General features: G+C 38.7%; 1 protein-coding gene and 1 pseudogene across 2 annotated transcripts in view; both read right to left on the bottom strand.

Moving 5' to 3' along the window:
- Positions 1-16,323, bottom strand: part of XPO7 (exportin 7) — a 38,683-nt gene extending 22,360 nt beyond the window's left edge. The window contains exons 1-11 of one of the 2 annotated variants that reach the window (XM_060015116.1): positions 15,781-16,323; positions 15,118-15,264; positions 12,744-12,837; positions 12,039-12,205; positions 10,913-11,005; positions 8,494-8,598; positions 6,706-6,871; positions 4,778-4,851; positions 2,878-2,997; positions 1,006-1,152; positions 70-242 (exon numbers count right to left, since the gene is read on the bottom strand). In XM_060015116.1, coding sequence (XP_059871099.1) covers positions 70-242; positions 1,006-1,152; positions 2,878-2,997; positions 4,778-4,851; positions 6,706-6,871; positions 8,494-8,598; positions 10,913-11,005; positions 12,039-12,205; positions 12,744-12,837; positions 15,118-15,264; positions 15,781-15,801 — 1,307 coding nt within the window. In that variant the 5' untranslated portion in view covers positions 15,802-16,323. The remainder of the gene's footprint in view (positions 1-69; positions 243-1,005; positions 1,153-2,877; positions 2,998-4,777; positions 4,852-6,705; positions 6,872-8,493; positions 8,599-10,912; positions 11,006-12,038; positions 12,206-12,743; positions 12,838-15,117; positions 15,265-15,780) is intronic. The other variant, XM_060015117.1, reaches the window with a different exon arrangement.
- On the bottom strand, positions 4,878-6,662 carry LOC132427530 (mitochondrial transcription rescue factor 1 pseudogene; annotated as a pseudogene).
- Positions 16,324-16,869: the final 546 nt, after the last annotated feature.

The following is a 16,869-nucleotide window of genomic DNA, read 5'->3' as shown; positions in this document are numbered from 1 at the left end:
TCTGATCTCTGGCAAGTCGGATGCCAGGATACCTGTGGGGAAAGAGGGAGGCTGGCCCAGTTTCCTTACCTCAGTATGATGTGCACAGATTCCAAACGGGATGTGATGTAGGCTTTGGTGACCTCAGGAGTGTAAGTCTCCAGCATGTGGGGCTCTGTGGCTTTCACGTATGGCACGGAGGCTGCCAGCCGCTGCCACAGGCTCAGGAGATAGTGCACGCTATTTGGGGCAAATTCCCAATGCTAAGGAAAACCAAGAGAATAGGAGGCACAGTTCTCATTTTTGTACATAATACATTAGTCCCATGCCATCTGACACAAAGGATAAAGAGTTTTCTTAAAAAAAAAAAAAAAGAGAGCGAGAGAATGAGGATAAACTTTGATGGGCTTTGTTCTGTGCATGGCAACTAGTCTAATGTGTTTAGTGGTATTTCAGAGATTAAACATCCAATGACAAGAGCTGTTTTGAGCTGGCTGAGTAACTGGCTCTCAAACATCAGTAGCACGAGCATCTCGTGGAGAGCTTGTTAGCAACAGAGACGCCAAGGCTCCACCCTGGACCTAGTGAGCCAGAAATTATGGGGGTAGGACCCAAGCACCTGCATTTCTCATCAAGCTCCCCAGATGATTTTGATGCAAGCCGTCGCCTGTGAGAACCACTGCCTACACGTGACTAAGAAAGAGAGGGCGCTGAGTCTCTCTTCACTCTTCTGCCCAGCTCCCTGTTGCAATCTTGCCTTTTTTGGGGGACTACAAGGGAATTCTCCCAGTCTTGAATCTAAATATTACTCTTGCAGTTCCCTTATGCTCCTCTAACCACACTCCTTGAACTTCTGTAATGTGAATGAGTAGGCTGCAATAGTAAGCACTCTGTGCAGGGTTGCCCTATACTTACATTCACTTCTGCCAAGGGAAAAAAAAATTCTTACAAGGTTAAATAAAACCAGTGAGTAAGAGAAGAGGTTCCAATGTTTAGGAAGAAAAGGACAAGCAATTAAAGACAAACCTGTAGGCTGGTCACTGTGAAGTTAGCTATCAATCGGATGACCTCAGGGTAGTTTTCCACCTTTACTAGTTCTCCCAGTTGATAGTTACTCTTCAATCGGGCCAGTAGTCTGCAAAACTCATGGTAATTGTTTGGGTCTGATAAACTCTGGTGACAGCACAGGGAGGAAAATAAAATGTAAAATGTGGTTCATTATACTTCTTCCCGAATGACATCTGGGATGGCATGAGGAGAGGGGGGAATCTGCTGCAGGTCATCATTCAGAATGACACATTTGTATAATGTTTAAAAGCATTTTTTTAAAAAGTCACTTTTAAAAGGGATTATTACATCTATTATCTCATCTGTCCATAATAATCATCCTGTGAGATGGGGTTATTAGTCTCAATTGGAAAAGTCTGAAACAGAAGCCCAGGAGGACAACACTACTTGCCCAGGGCTGTAAAGTTGATTAATGGCAGAAAACGGGCACGATCTAAGATGTGACTGGTCTGTTTGCTTCCCACCAATCAAATGAAAAGTAATGAGATTTTTATTTTCACATCTGTCAAATCTGTCATTAAGCACAACTAAACTACAGTAGCAAAGTTACACAAATATTTCATATATTATATCATCTTTGCTACAATAAACATACTCCTATATTAGTGTGTTTATGTATTTTATTATATACTTATATCAAACACTTTTCATCTGTTTGCACACTACACCAGCATACTTGTTTCCTTACATATGTCCTCCTCTATTAGAGAAGGAGGGCAGGTTTTGTTTTGCTGCCACTGAGTCCCTGGCACATGGTAGGCGGCTCCATACAATTTGTTGATAGAATAAATGAATTTTTAAAAAGAGGGAGAGAACAGAGTATATTTAAAAGTGAACTGTTTTTATGGTATTTTCTAGTGTGAAGAAGAAATACGTAAAAAAAGGAGGTGTTAGCTGAGTCTCTGGGACTGAAAAAGACAAAAAGGGCAACTGAGTTATGGAATAAATATTTGAACGAGAAATAACTCCCCTCCCACCTAAATGTAGCCCTATATACTTAGGTAAATAATGTACATTCAAAAAAATGGAAATGAAAACAAAAAACAAATTTTAGATTCTTAGTTTCTTTGGGAAAAATGACTAGCTCTGTCCTTGTTTTCCTTCAAAGTGATCCCTTCCCTAAAATAATGCCATTTGCAGCAACATGGGTGGACCTAGAGATTGTCATACTGAGTGAAGTAAAGTCAGACAAGGAAAGACAAATATTGTATGATACCGCTTACATGTGGAATCTAAAAAAAAGGGTACAAATGAACTTACTTACAAAACAGAAGTAAAGTCACGGATGTAGAAAACAAACTTATGGTTACCAGGGGATAAGAGGGGGAGGGATAAATTGGGAGACTGGGATTGATACATACACACTACTATATATAAAATAGGTAATAAGAACTTGCTGTATAGCACAGGGAACTCTACTCAATACCTTGTAATGGACTATGTGGGAAAAGAATCTAAAAAAAAAGAGTGGATATATGTATATGTATAACTGATTCACTCTGCTGTACACCTGAAACTAACACAACATTGTAAATCAACTATACTCCAATAAAAATGAACAACAACAACAACCAAAGGGGATCCCTTCCCACAATTCCTACATTCCTGAAGCTAGAGGATACAAGCTCCTCTTCTGGGTATTATTTAAATCTACAAAAATTAAGATTCACTTAAATCTTCTGAAGATTTAAACAGACTGAACTGTTTTCTATGATTTCTGCTAAGTGTGACCTCTAGATTGATTTTTCTTTGGAGCCGTAACAGATAGGCATATACTAATCATACACACATATACACACACAAATAAAAATACATTCTCAAAAATCTTACCTGTGGGTTTTCCAGTATTCGTTTAACACCATCAACAAGGTGAGAGAGAAACTTGGCCCTCTCTGCATTGTTAAACAGGGATCTTCTAACTGAGGCAATCTGTACTAAGCAGGATAATACCTAAAGCAGGGCACAACCCAAACACAAATGATCAAAAAGACTGTATAGCTATTTTCATTACCCTTTCCCCTGCTGTAAATATTCTTCTTTACATATGGCACTAATGCTGTTGTTTCAACCCCTGCTACCATTATAATGATATAAAAAAACGATCAAGGGGGATGTAGCTTAGGATATCTGAAACAGCTTTATTAAAAGAAAAATAAAAAGAGCATCAGATCCAGGTTGATTGTAACAACTAGTTAAATCCATAGTTTGGAAATTCATCTACGTTTTATTCTTTGACCACCCTGATGGCTTCTTTGATTTGTGTTTAAGATATATATTTAAAGCTTGAAAATACCAAGCAATTCATAGTTTAAATAATGCTTTAGATTTAGTTTTTTTTTCTGTTTTTATTAAGGCCTTTTGGCTGATCAGCCTTTGCTCTGTAGTGCTATAATGAAATAACCAAGTCAATCTGTGCCCTAAAGAAAACAGGTTTTATAATGAAAACATTTTCCCCTTTCCCCACTGTGCTAGATATTTATATTCTGTTTGCCCCTCCAGATCTATTTTCTGCCCTTCTCCTCCCTGTTCTGCTCCCTGGGAGGCTGACCTCTGTTGACTAACAACAGCCAAGTTCCCTTGCCTTCTTGCTTCTCATTGGCTTCAACCACTGGAAAGTACCAGCAGGAGATCAAGGGCAGGAAGAAAGAGGAGCCCCCTCCCCATCCCCAGCTGGGCCATGGTTGGCAGAGTTTCTCTACCTCTGGTGAACAGCCCTCCCCTAAGTCCCAGCTTCAGCTCTCTCCAGGGTTTCTTTCCCTTGCCCCTTGAGGCTCCCCACTATTGCTAGCCCCAGGGGGCGTACATCACCACCCCTTGTTGGATTCCCTTAATTTTGCCCACCCCTTTACAAACAGTCCTTTCATTAATTACCCTTCTTAAGTGTGTTACCTTCTCCTGAAGTAAACTTAACGATACAAAAAACACGAACTCATGTTTCTGCTAAAGTGAAGGTCCACATTAATTTGGAAAAGTACTACTACCAGGAAAGTAGTCTACTGCAGAAAAACTATGCGAAACACCCATTTACTTTACTGTATTTTCTCTGCATGTTTTGTACAATGGTATTTTATACCAACAATCTGAAATATCAGACCAACGCCTTTTAGGACCTGAATTTTGAGATTTGAGGAGGTTAATTATTGCTTTAAAGGAGAAATGCAGCATTCCCAAGAGGTTTCAAATGTTATTCAGGATAAGTATGCAAATATGCCTTCCCAATACAGCTTCCATTTAGCATTTATGTAACATATGCTTGAGGGATTTTCAGAAATTTTCTTAAGTCTTGACAATCTTCAAATAGACAATATAAGGTGAATTCCCCACATTCTAGCCTGTGTCAATTTGAGGTATAGTATAAAGTCAGATACAAAGGGAGACCGAAAGAGCTTGATATCTGCAGCAATCTGTCATTAATGACAGGAACAATTATTTTTGGCCGCACTGTGCGGCTTGTGGGATCTTAGTTCCCCAACCAGGGACTGAACCTGGGTCCCTGCAGTGAAAGCGTGAATTCCTAACCACTGGACCGCCAAGGAATTCCCAGGAACAATTTAGAAGGAATTAAGACTTTACTGTGAGAACCTTTAGGTGACAAGCTTTATCTCAAAAGCCTAGATAACTAACCCTAGTATTTCTATGCTTTACTTTTATGATTTTGTACAACAAAATGAACATAAGGCTCATTCACCATTGCTACGTTCTAGAAATAGAAATTGTGGTCCTGACTCACCAGAGGTGAAAACGAAGGAGGGATGGAATGATACAGGTCAAAAAACAGTTGCAGAGTTGAAGAATCTAAGAACGCTGAAAGACAAAAGAGCACTTTGCTGAGTATGTCTGCACAATGCCGCTGGCACACTCTGGTGCTATACAGTCATCGGGGAGCATATCTTCCTGCTTGCTTGCTTTTTTTTTTTTGGTAGGAGAACCTTATTTTAATAAAAACGTCCTCTTTTTAACCTGGCCCCTTCCTCCACCACTAGAAAGCAGCTTTATCGCTAAAAAGCAATCCATTTATTTGAGCGTACTTTTTTAGGCAATTTTAACTTTTGCCACCGCCGTAACACCACTCTGTATTTCTCACTGCTGGTCTTCAAACACTTTTTCCAGGAGAATCCTCATCACTGTCTCTGTTTCTGCTTCTCTATCCTCTCCAATTAGAAGATCCAATGTATCTCCCACTTTCACCGTTCTGCTTTTCTTCCATAATTTTTCCCCGTTCAGCCTGAGTTCACCTTTGTAGAATGCATCTTCCACTTTGTTTCTCCCGATATCCAGGCCCGTCTTCAGGGTAACATCATATCGGAAAGACTGCACTACTTTGCCCAGGTCCCTATGCTCTCTGACCGCACTGGGGTCGTCCTCTGGCTCCTCTTCCGGCTCACTCATCTCATGATGCTCACTGTCTTCATCAGAGTCCCCTTCATCTTCCACTTTTTGCAGAGTCTTTTTAGTGGATTTTTTAGAGCTTACATTACTTTTGAGTCTTATGGAAAATGGGAAAATATATTCTTGAGATATTAAAAGCCCTGAGAGTCTCAGTGAGAAAATGTTATGCAAAAGTGTTTTATAATTTGAAGCATTTAACTTGGTACTAGACAAATATAAGTATCGATTCCAGGAAGCACAGTGTTTATGTGAAGGTGTCCCTCGTAGCGCTCTGCAGAGCCCAATCCAGGCATCTGGCTTTCTTAAAACGCTGCTGGGCAATCTGACGCTAGTCATAGCCATGGCTCATACGACCTTCCCGGGTCCTCAAGGTCAAGGGAAACTGGACACCAGCGTCCTCGAGCTCGCGGTCTGCGCCTGCAGCCAACAGGAACGGCCGGGTCCAGGGGAAGACGGCCTCGGCCCGCCGGGTTCGCAAGGCCCCTAAGAGCCCCCAGATCCACGGGGTGTCCCGAGCTGGCCCGGCTGGGGCAGGACGCCAGAGACTCACGCGGAGACCTGGCAGGAGCGCGGGCGGGGGACTGGAGCTCGCCTTGCCCGTATTTCCCATGTGCTTGCTGTGAAGAAACAGAAGCGGGAGCGGACAGGGGGCACCGCACACCGGGCAGCGGCGCAGTTACCTGTACGTCAGCGCCTCTCCCCCCTCCCCGCCCCCCCACCCCATGGCTTCGCCGAGCGCAGGACTCCACACATCTTCCTGCTTTCTTATCTTACAGAATGTTTATTTCATTTGAAAGTGATAAGCTAATAGGGGCTTTTTGTTTTCTGTTTTTTTTTTTAAGCACTTGTTTTTAGCTCCTCTAAGAAATGGATTCATTCTTCTGATTCTCAAACAACTTAAGACAATCAGAACTCTGTTCATAGCAAGAATTTTTATCCTTAGGAATACAATACCAAGCATAAGCACAAGTTCTTTTATTTGATTTTGTTTTTAAAGTTAGAAATTCCCTCAAATGAGTAAGATATCAGAAGTCTCTAGGTGATCAACACAAGGTCAAACTCACATCCGCCAGGAACCCAGTAATTAAAGACTTCTCCCCGGCTGGAGGATCCTCCAACAGCCTCTCTCTGACTTTAAAAAGACCCATACTGACATCCTAAGTTTTCTCTAAGAGCAAGCAGGGGATTTGCCAGGGGTTCCTGAGACCACCCTGCAGACTCCAGGTAGAGTGGAGAGGCCACCTGTTTCAGAGGGCGCGACTGTATTACCTGATCGCCAGCTGGTGGGAATCTGTACCGTGCACAGGTCATCTGAGGACTCATCAGTAGAAGTGCCAATGAAATCAAAGTTTAGGCAGTTATGAGTGAGTTTGAGCAGTTGCATCAGCAAGCCATGCTGACTTTCATCATTCAAGTTCAGATTCTTTCCAGAAGCCTGTAAAAATGACCACATAATGAGCCCCAAACAATCACTCTTCTCTTCCAAGCTTGCTACCAGACTTACTTACGAGGAGGCTGCTAAGCCAGAAAAGGAGGGAGGTATTCCAACACAGTCAAGTGACGTTTCTCTCCCCAAAGATGCTGCACTTCCATCACCTTCAAAGTCCTTCCATCACTATGAAACTCCTAGCTCCTTATTTACTATTAAAACATATTTACTATAAAAACATGAAGCTGGTATTTAAAGAAATTCCCCCTTTGACACTTACTCTTTATATGCTGTAGGCATCGTGGCCACAGTGAATTCTGAAGCAATATGGGATGTTTGGTTACTTTATTTGAATTTTAGATCCTTATTATTTCTAGACAGGGCTGGGACTAAACTCTGGAGGGAGTTCTAGTAAATTTTACACCCTGCCCCATCTTCCTTCCTCTTTTTAACATTACCATAGCCAGCATCAACAAAAATCTTTCAAACCACAATCAAAACAAAATCACCACTGAATTTTATTTATTCATCAGCAGTGTACCGGCCTATAGCTCAATAGTGGTCCAGAGCTACGGTGACTATGAGATTCAAATTTCTACCAGCTGTGACCTCAGTGACTGGCTGGCTCATTGTTTTTGACAGAATCAGTATTAGAGGAGGTTTCAAGGCTCAGTTTTCTCAAAAGCTTTTTCCCTCTAGAAACAGCTTTTGCGAGGCAGCTTGTGAGCTACAACAGCTTTTGCGAGGCAGCTTGCCCAAACTGAGAATTTTTTGGGAATTCTGAAGTAAAACTAGGTAACTGAAGGAAAAGATGGACATCATTAACTGGGACAAAAGAAAAATCCAAACCTGCTTCTAATACTACAATTGAGACACACTGGAAAATGAGAACAAGAACAAGAAAACAAACAAACAAAAAACCCCCAAACGAACACGAAGCCAGAGGCTAATTCCATTTGGCTTTCTAGAGCGACAAAGCATCCAAACATGGTTATACATGTGTAGAACTCACAAGTTAACATTTCTTCCTCAGTTCAAGTCTATCAATAAATGAAATACCAACTTGCTATTTTAAAACTGGTAATTTCCTTCTGTGACACTGTCTACCCCTTCAGGTTATGAAGTCTAAGTGGATGTTAAAAATTCAAAATCTACTTTTCCTTACAGATGTTGCTTGTTTATTTGCTGCCTGTAACTCAGCAGGGGACAGGGGAGCCAGCTTGTTTTAGTATGCTAACAATGTAGTCTGAGACTGCTTTCAAAGCACTGAGAATCCAAACACCATAAAGTGAAGATGCTTTTACTCCACATAGGAAGGTCTTATGTGGATATAAAAAAAGCAAACAAGAAAAACCTCAAACTTCGTGGTAAACTAGTTCCTTTAAAATAGGAGCATGGGATAAGTGTTCACATACTGCTCTTTACCTAGGGGAATAGATGTGAAATAGGGAAATCACAATTCTTTCTTTCAGTTTGGTAAGTTTCTTCAACAGCTAGGACATATGTATTACGTGAGACATGACGATGATTAAAGAGATGCATAAACTCTCATGGGGTCATAACAAGTCCCCACTTATTCTCATCCTTTCAAAAGGATCTGTGAATCAGGTCCCAGCATACAATCTCACCTGTTTTAGCAGATTGCAGGAAAGAGTGAAGATATCAAATAACGATGAATCTCGGAAAGAAGAGGCTATTTTTCTGTGCTTGGTTAAAGGATGGGTGGTGTCTGCCTGTGCAGAAAAACAAACCAACGCAAGTTTTAGAATTAGTTGCAAAGAAAAAAATTTTCATGTAGACTTCAAGTAAACTAGAAGGATTTTCAATAAGACCAACATAAATAACAAAATACATTTTAAACATTTAAGTTACTGTTAGACCATATTTAGTGAGAGAATGCAGATGACAGTAAGCTGCTAATAACAGCTAGCCAGGATATCATGTCTCTACCGCATACAGAGGGAAGACAGAAGGAGAGGTGAGTATCTCCACTGCAAAATTTTAATTTCCTCTGCACTCAGGGAGGTAAAATTTAACAAACTGTTGGAAGACATTGCTAATAATTTCTATCATGTTGTATTGTGGCTTAGTCTCAAAACCAGACAGTAGCAAGGCTTGGGTTTTGGTAAACAATCCAGTCAGGGCTGAAGTTACTACAAAATTTCTAAAACAGTCATTGACTAACAGCCATGAACTTAAGATAGACGATAGCCTGTAATACTCTCTTCCTTCTCTAACCTATTTCAACATGTAGTCTATACCACAGAAGTGAGTACTTAAGTGGTTGTATTCGTCTCTCATTCACTCCTCTGTTCTTGTCTCTTCGTCATATTTTAAAGGTTTTTGTGGTCAGGGATTAAGTCTTTTACTTCTTTAGTATGCCCTCTATTTCTGACACACAGTAGGTACTCAATGAGTGCAATAAAGGAATTTCAAGGTTGCCTAGAGTAATTTCAGTCCAACCATTTACTGTAAGCTTAAATCTCTTCTATATACTGTTCAGTTCAACCAGGAGGGAGCTCATTTTGCTTCTGGCACATTAAAGAAAAAATGCAGCAAGATTTCTGATAGACAACCAAGTTATGGAATGCCCCCTTAATTTTATTTCTAAGTTCAAATAGGAATGGTAACAGAAATATGCTTTCTGATTTAAATGACAACCAAAAAAAAAAAAAAGCCAACAGAAAACTAAGTTACATAGAGGTTCAAAGTGTTCCAATTTTAGCTTCAGTGTCACTGTGTTATCATAAATGTCTTGGATAAAAAGGTGATGCTAGATTATATACCAGATGCTATATACAATCTGTTATACTGATCATAATACAGAGAATAATTACATCTTAAGTATGTCACACACATTTCTATTATTTTCTTAAAAAAGACAAAATTTCGAAGATTTTAAAAATACCAACACTGATGGATTTTCTGGAACCAAGCTTCAAAGGGGAGAGCATTAACCCCACAATTTCTGTACTTAGTTAACGCATGCTCTCTTACTACAGGGGTAATAGTGGGTAATAATAAGTTAGTTGCTAAGAGCACAGGCTCTGCAATAAGCCTATATGGGTTTGAATTCATATACTGTTGCCAGGTAACTGTGACACTGTAGGCAAATTATTCAACCTTTATGAGCCTCAGTTTCCTTATCTAGGAAATGGGATAACCAGAGTCCCTATCTCACAGGACTACCGTGAGAATAAAATTAATATAAGTAAAGTGCTTACAACAGTGCCTGTCACATAGAAATCACTCAGAAGTGTGAGCTATTATTTCGATAATTACCAAACACAATGGGGATTGCATGTGACAGAGAACACAATATGGACTCCAGATTTTAAAAGACTATAAGCTAGTGCATTTAAAATAGTACCAACTCACAGTTAAAATTTCTCAGGGTTAATAGAAATGTCTGCATAAATATGAGCAGTAGCAACAATGATGCCAATGTAATTAATAGCTGACAACTGAAGGGTGAGATGTTACAATTAATATTAATTCTGGCCTGTTCAATAATTATAACATTTTAGCTGGATACAGAAGTAAATGACTAAAAATAATAGCCAGAGCAAAAGAAAGCCACTGGTGTTTCCTCTGTAGTTATCTGTGACGTCAATGACTATTTAAAAAAATTACCTGGCATTTAGCAGAACGTTTCGTGCATTCTGAAAAGATTATCAGCAAAATCTTCAATAATAGCACATGAGAACTGATTTTTGAATCTTTACAAACACATTAATTTATACAGCAGAAGGGGCACACCAATGATGCTGGTTTCCTAAGTTCTGACTTAGGACCATTGCTCTCATCTCTAACAATGAACATTAATACCACTGAGGAAAGCTGAGATGAGAGGAAAAAATATTCTGGAGACAGAAGGGGATCTGGATATTAAGAGTGAGGTAGACTGCACTTACAGAGGGAAACCCAATGGAACTATTTTGTTTCAAAAGGGCATTAATCACTTACCGCAAAAGCACACAACTGCCAAAAAAGATCATCCCACACACAGCAGAAAACACCAATACTGAGAAAAAATATGGCACTTACTTCAATGAGGAAGGCTGTAGCACTTACTTGATTAATTTCATTGGTTAGCTGAGATAAAATTGTGACACCAATGATGCAGTATTCAACACTATCCTGGTTTAAAAAAAAAAAGGCAGAAAGAGTTGGCCTGTGCAGCTTGATTTCAGCATTTGGAATGCAGTCATACTTTTGAAATAACAGAGTCCCGTGCTGCTATTAAAACTGCCTAGACAATGTAGCAAGAAACTGTAGTTTAAAACTGCTGCTTTGCAGGACATAAAATCTAACCTGCCATAAAAGAAGACTGCTAAATCTGACTTCATCAAAATTGAAACCCTATGTATTTAAAAAATACCCTTAAGTATCATACCATACATATCACAGAAAGAGAAACTAGCAAATCACATTTAAGATAAACGATGAACGTGTAAGATAATTTACAAAGAGACTGTATACAAAAAAGGACAAAGAACCCAATAAAAAAATGTACGTAAGATATAAACAGGAAGTTCACAGAAAAACAAAAATAAGTAGTAAATCAGCATATGAAAATTTGTTCTGTCTCATTTGTAACTCAAATGCTGAGCTACCAATTCTTTCTACCTACCAAACTGGAAAAATAAAAAAGCTGAGGTCACAGGGTGGAGGTACAGGGAAATAGGCATTCTTTTAATTGTGCAGGGAACAACTTTTTTTTGAGGGTAATTTGGAAATATCCTTGCAAACCCAAAATACACACATCCCTCTGATTGAATAGTTCAAAGGCTGGGAATTCAGACTATAAACACACTTAACTCAAAGTATAAAAAGATATATATATATATATATATATATATATATATATACACACACACACGCACACTAGGATATTCACTGAAGTATTTATTTAAGTCAAGATATAGATACTAACTAAATGCCCACCTATAAGAGTTAAATGAATTATGGTATTTTAAACTGGAATGGTATGTAAGCATTAGAAAGAATGAAGCAGGTTTTGTACTGACATCTAAACATGTAAAGCCGAGACACATGAAGAGTTAAAAAGACACAGAAGAATATATACCAAGTAATTCCACTTACAGATCAATATATAAGTAAGCATATATTGCTTCACCCATTTTTAGTCCATGAAATACATAAATCATACCTGTAAAAACCTTGTGACATCTGTGATTGCATTTCTGAAGACATAGTCATCCTTCTGACAGTCAAACCAGCCCAGTTTTGTGATTCTGGCATATAACTGAATAAGTGCTTGTGTCACGAAAGTAGCCAACTTTGGCCGAGTGGCAAGGTAGTTGAGCACATAGTTCCCTATAAAACAAAAGTAATCTACGTCGTAGAAGGCTCTGCCAGGGAAGGGTGTACATCTTTAAATGTCTAAGAAGTGGTAAATTTAAACTATTTACTCTAAACTTCCCTAATTATTCACACTACTGAGAAATGGGCCTTGGAATTTAAGATTCATAGGCTTTCCAACTCAGAATATACAATGTGTCACAATGAAGAATCTGAGGTAAGGCAGCCTTGAATCTATCCCTCGATGGTTAAATAGCATGGTCTGCACAGAATTCAAAATCCATAACAATGTTTTTCTTAGTTATTAGCGACAGTAAAGACTGAATGAAAGAAACCTTCTGAAAACTGAAGGGATAATGCAGGCTTTATCTAGAAGCAGTTATATTGGGTCCTCTTCACTTTTAAGCCCAAATTCTGGAAAGAAACTGGATTCTAGATATTCTGTATGCTTAGCAATTTCAGAACATTATCAGACAAGCAACATAAATGTAACTATTACCAGAACACCACTAAACTAATTTCTTTAAGAGAAAAAAGACAACTCTCTACTTACGAATATCTATTCGTTGTTCCAATGGTAGAGGGTTATTTGTGCGCGATACAAGCTTTGTAAGGCATGTAGCTGCCAGTAACTGGGAGTAAGATGACTGTGAAAAGAGGGGGGAAAGGACTTAGAATTCAATTTTATTGAGTTAGTCAGTCATAAAGTTTTTAACTTGGAGATCTGTTCTCAAATTCAAGAAAATTAATCGGTTTTGCTATACTTAATCCTCAGGATTTTAAAGGGTCACATACTAAGGAAAAATGAGCCCCACAAAGCATATGTGCTCATAAGCTGATTTCAATCATGAACCAAGGGCAGGATAAAGTGAATGGCTGATCAAACTGAATCTAATACAGGTATCTGTATCACTTTGAGGGGGCAGAAGTTAGACGGGCTCTTTTCAGAAAAGAAGCTAGATCTCTTCTTTCATTTAAATCAAGCAATCTTCTCCCTCCAACAGCCTTGTTATAATGATGTTTCAAAAAGTTCCACCTCATAATATTCCTATAGTATGGCATTAGAAAGAGGGGGAAAAAAAAAAAAGAAGACAAGAAGAAGTAGTTTTAGAAGGAACCACCACGTTATGCTGGGTAGTTAATCCCCCAATTCTATCTTCCCATCAACACAACTACCAATCAGCTACAGCTTTGGGGAATGTATATGCTGGTTTTAGTAGTAAATTCATAACAATTATTTATGAGAAAGAAAAATTATGCCCTAAGCAATGGAATAGCATTATCATTCTCAAGTGTGGATTTTAATGAATTTTAACCTTACGGAGAATCAGAGTATTCTATCTGATCATAATGTATAAGGAGGAGCCATGTGCAAATTCAGATTCCCCCATGTGGCTATATTATATAATGTCACATAACAGGGACAGACTCAGAATCATCAAAATAATTTAATCAAGGGTCAAACATAATTTCCCATAAAACTGTAAGTCCTTAAGACAGTAGGCTATCCATACGCATTACATCATCGCATCAGTTATAAAAATAACTTAAATTTATGGAAAAAATCTATAAAAGTGACTCTGACATGTGATTTTTATTCAACACCCTTGAACATGGTTTAAACTGACTAAAGCAGGTGTGTCGAATCACTAATAATGCAAGAGAGGCTACTATAACTATAGAACATAGTGTATATCTATACACTATATAACATGTAAATGGTTTCTGCATATAATTCCAATAAATCTGCTAAGTCACTAAGAAGTCAACAGAGATTAAAAAGGAAGAACCCACTATAATTAAGTGTTTTTAGTATTGCACCAACCCTGTTTTATTCCAGCCTGTTGACTGACAACATGAGGAACTGGAGTTAACCGTGTCACAAATACACTGTGGGGCTCCAGTGGGAGTCAAATGAGAGCTAGCTGTGCATCTCCCACAGTACAAATCTAAGTGGATCAATCCTAGAACCAAGGCACTGAAAGGAAATACAAAAAAATCTGAAAATAGAACAGAGCCCCTACACAATCTCTGACCATGACTGTTAATCTTGTAAACTTGGGAAAACAGTTAGCTCCCTCAGCTACTAAAGGATATTATTTAGCCAACTATAATTGGTTCAGTTTACTGAATAAATTCTGTAACACTACTAACCAAATTCAAAAATGAAGTCATCTAGAATTCTATACTCTCAACAAATTAACTGCTTTCCTCCTTTTCACATTTCCTTCTAGTCTACTCTGCTGGCTCCCGGTCTAGCTGGGATTCTACCTCTCTTGATGCCCTTTCGTGATACCCTGGTTGGATGCTTACCCTTCCCAAGACCTCCATCTTGCCAAAAATATTAACTTAATCAAATCATGTCTCATTAAGAGCATTATTGATCATTGCATGCCATTTTTAAGCTGGAAGAGGTTCTAATTCCGTTTTAAAAACTGTAACTTCCTGTAATTTTCATTGTTGAGGTAATTTCTTCCCCTACACTTCTAAGACAAGAAGCAGCTGTGGTACAGGGGAGGAAAAACAGAGAAGACTAGGGATCTTACAAGGTGACATGAACTTTGTGGATAAGAAATGTCAATTATATACAGCCCTGTCTTCTTTGTAAAGGATACGAAGTGGTACTTAAGTGTAAAAAACAGAAAAGGAGTCCCAGAAATTTGATTCAAGACGAAAAATTACAGGACAAAAATATACGCTCGATGACATTTTTTTTTTTTCTTCCTCAATGAGATTTTCCCTGATGAGTCTGTAAGGCCTTTTTTGCCAACCTGGCAGGTGTGGTGCGTTTTAAAAGTGAAATTAAGAAGGCAGAGGTACTTAGAAAAATCAAGGAACAGAAGTTATCCCAATCCACCCCTAAACTCAGAACCAGAATATATTTTCCTGAAGCTGTTACCCTTTAGGATTTTTCAAATCTTACGTACACTTCCTCTTTCGAGGAGTAGCTGGCACTTGCTCAGGCAATCAGGGCTGTTGGTGAATTCAACCAAGGCTTTCTCTGCCTGGAGTCGAGTGGTTGTATCTGTTGTTTCATACAGCTGTTTGCACAGATTCTCTAGTTGGGCCAGGCTCTGGAAAAGATCAGTCAAAAAAGAAATCAGTCGAGCCTACTATAGATACAAGGTACTGTGCTCGAAATTACTGGATAAAGATAAATAATAATCAATGAAGAGAGACTTGCTTCTCAACATGAAGGAGAATCTGGGTGACCTTTAATAATAACCATTTATAGCCTTCTTTATTTGATGCTTTAGAAGACAAAATGATAGAATGCCTAAAATATCTAGATACTTTTTCAGTCATTCCCTTAAAGATCAATCACAAATGACATATTTTTTTCCTTGCAAATACCTATCCTAAGCTTTTCCAAAAGGTTTTCAAATAAAAATTCAGAATTTACTTGCTCCGCCATCAATTTCAAGATTATGAATACTAGAGTCATCACTGTACAATTAAGCACATAAACACACAATGTAAGCATCACACAGATCTTTACATACTTTGCCTAGTAGTCATCAGTTTACAATTATGTGTATGCACAAAGATGGCCAACCTCTATGAGAAAGCTTCCGAATGCAAGTACGTACCTTCCTCCCCGGATCCCTCATGTCTAAAGTTCAGAGGACTCTCTTCTGTTGCACTTTAAACTCTTGCTTTGGATCCAAATTTAAAACGCAGGGTCAAAATAAATTCAACCCTAGCATGTGCTCAGAGATAAGACATGGGAAACGCCCTCAAACAAACCCTTCTTTCCAAATCTTGAACCAGTTCCAGGGAGGCAGGAAGGAGGTGGGTACGTGCTTTGGTCAAAACCCCAAAGGGATGCAAATCCACTTCCACTTAATGTGTTCAAAAGCGAAGAGGAAAGGAATGTGTAAGGGTTCAAGTAACTGTCACCTTTCACTGACTGGAGAGAAGGGCAAACATCTGCTAGTTTTCAAAGGACCAGTTTGGACGTTACGAAGAAATTCTGAGCGTATTTTCTACGGTAGCGAGCAAGATCTGGTTTAAATAGTTTGATGGATCCTACTATTAGAAAAGACAATTCTGACAAGAACAACAACAACAAAATAATAATTAGACAAACCAACCTGTGTAAATAGCCTAAAATACATTACACAGTCTGCCCAAGGCTTTTCATTATCACTTTATTTCATTATGCTGTAACTTTATAAATCACAGCTTTTCTACTAAGCAGTAAAGCCCTTAGGGCAGGATACCTATTTTATTCAATCTGATTAATAAATTTCAAACATTAACCTAAAGAAAACAAGAAAGACAAATACTGACCCACGGAGATCACCAGTCTCACTTCAGGGAGCTCTCTAAAAACCAACCACCTGCACTCCAAAACAAGATAAACAAACCACCCTTCAAAACATCCTGGGACTCTGATTAGGCTCCCGTTTAATCTGTTCCTCTCTGACTTCCAGAGGTCCCCCTTAATACCCTCCTCAATTCAAAAGCACAGAGAAAATTACTTGCAAAGCCAGATCTCAAGTAATGAAAGTTCTATAAGCAACAGCTGATTTTTTCATATAGCATATAAATACAAGGGATAGATAATAAGGCTAATTAACTACATTTATTCCATAAAACACATGTGAAAGTCAGTGTTAGGCCTGCCAGTACTGGCCAAACATCCAATGAATCGGTTTAATTATAAATCCCCACAT

The sequence above is a fragment of the Delphinus delphis genome, chromosome 6 (genome assembly GCF_949987515.2).
Source record: "Delphinus delphis chromosome 6, mDelDel1.2, whole genome shotgun sequence".
Classification (NCBI taxonomy): Eukaryota; Metazoa; Chordata; class Mammalia; order Artiodactyla; family Delphinidae; genus Delphinus; species Delphinus delphis.
Note: the sequence above shows the minus strand (reverse complement) of the source record. Positions and strands in the feature narration are given on the sequence as shown.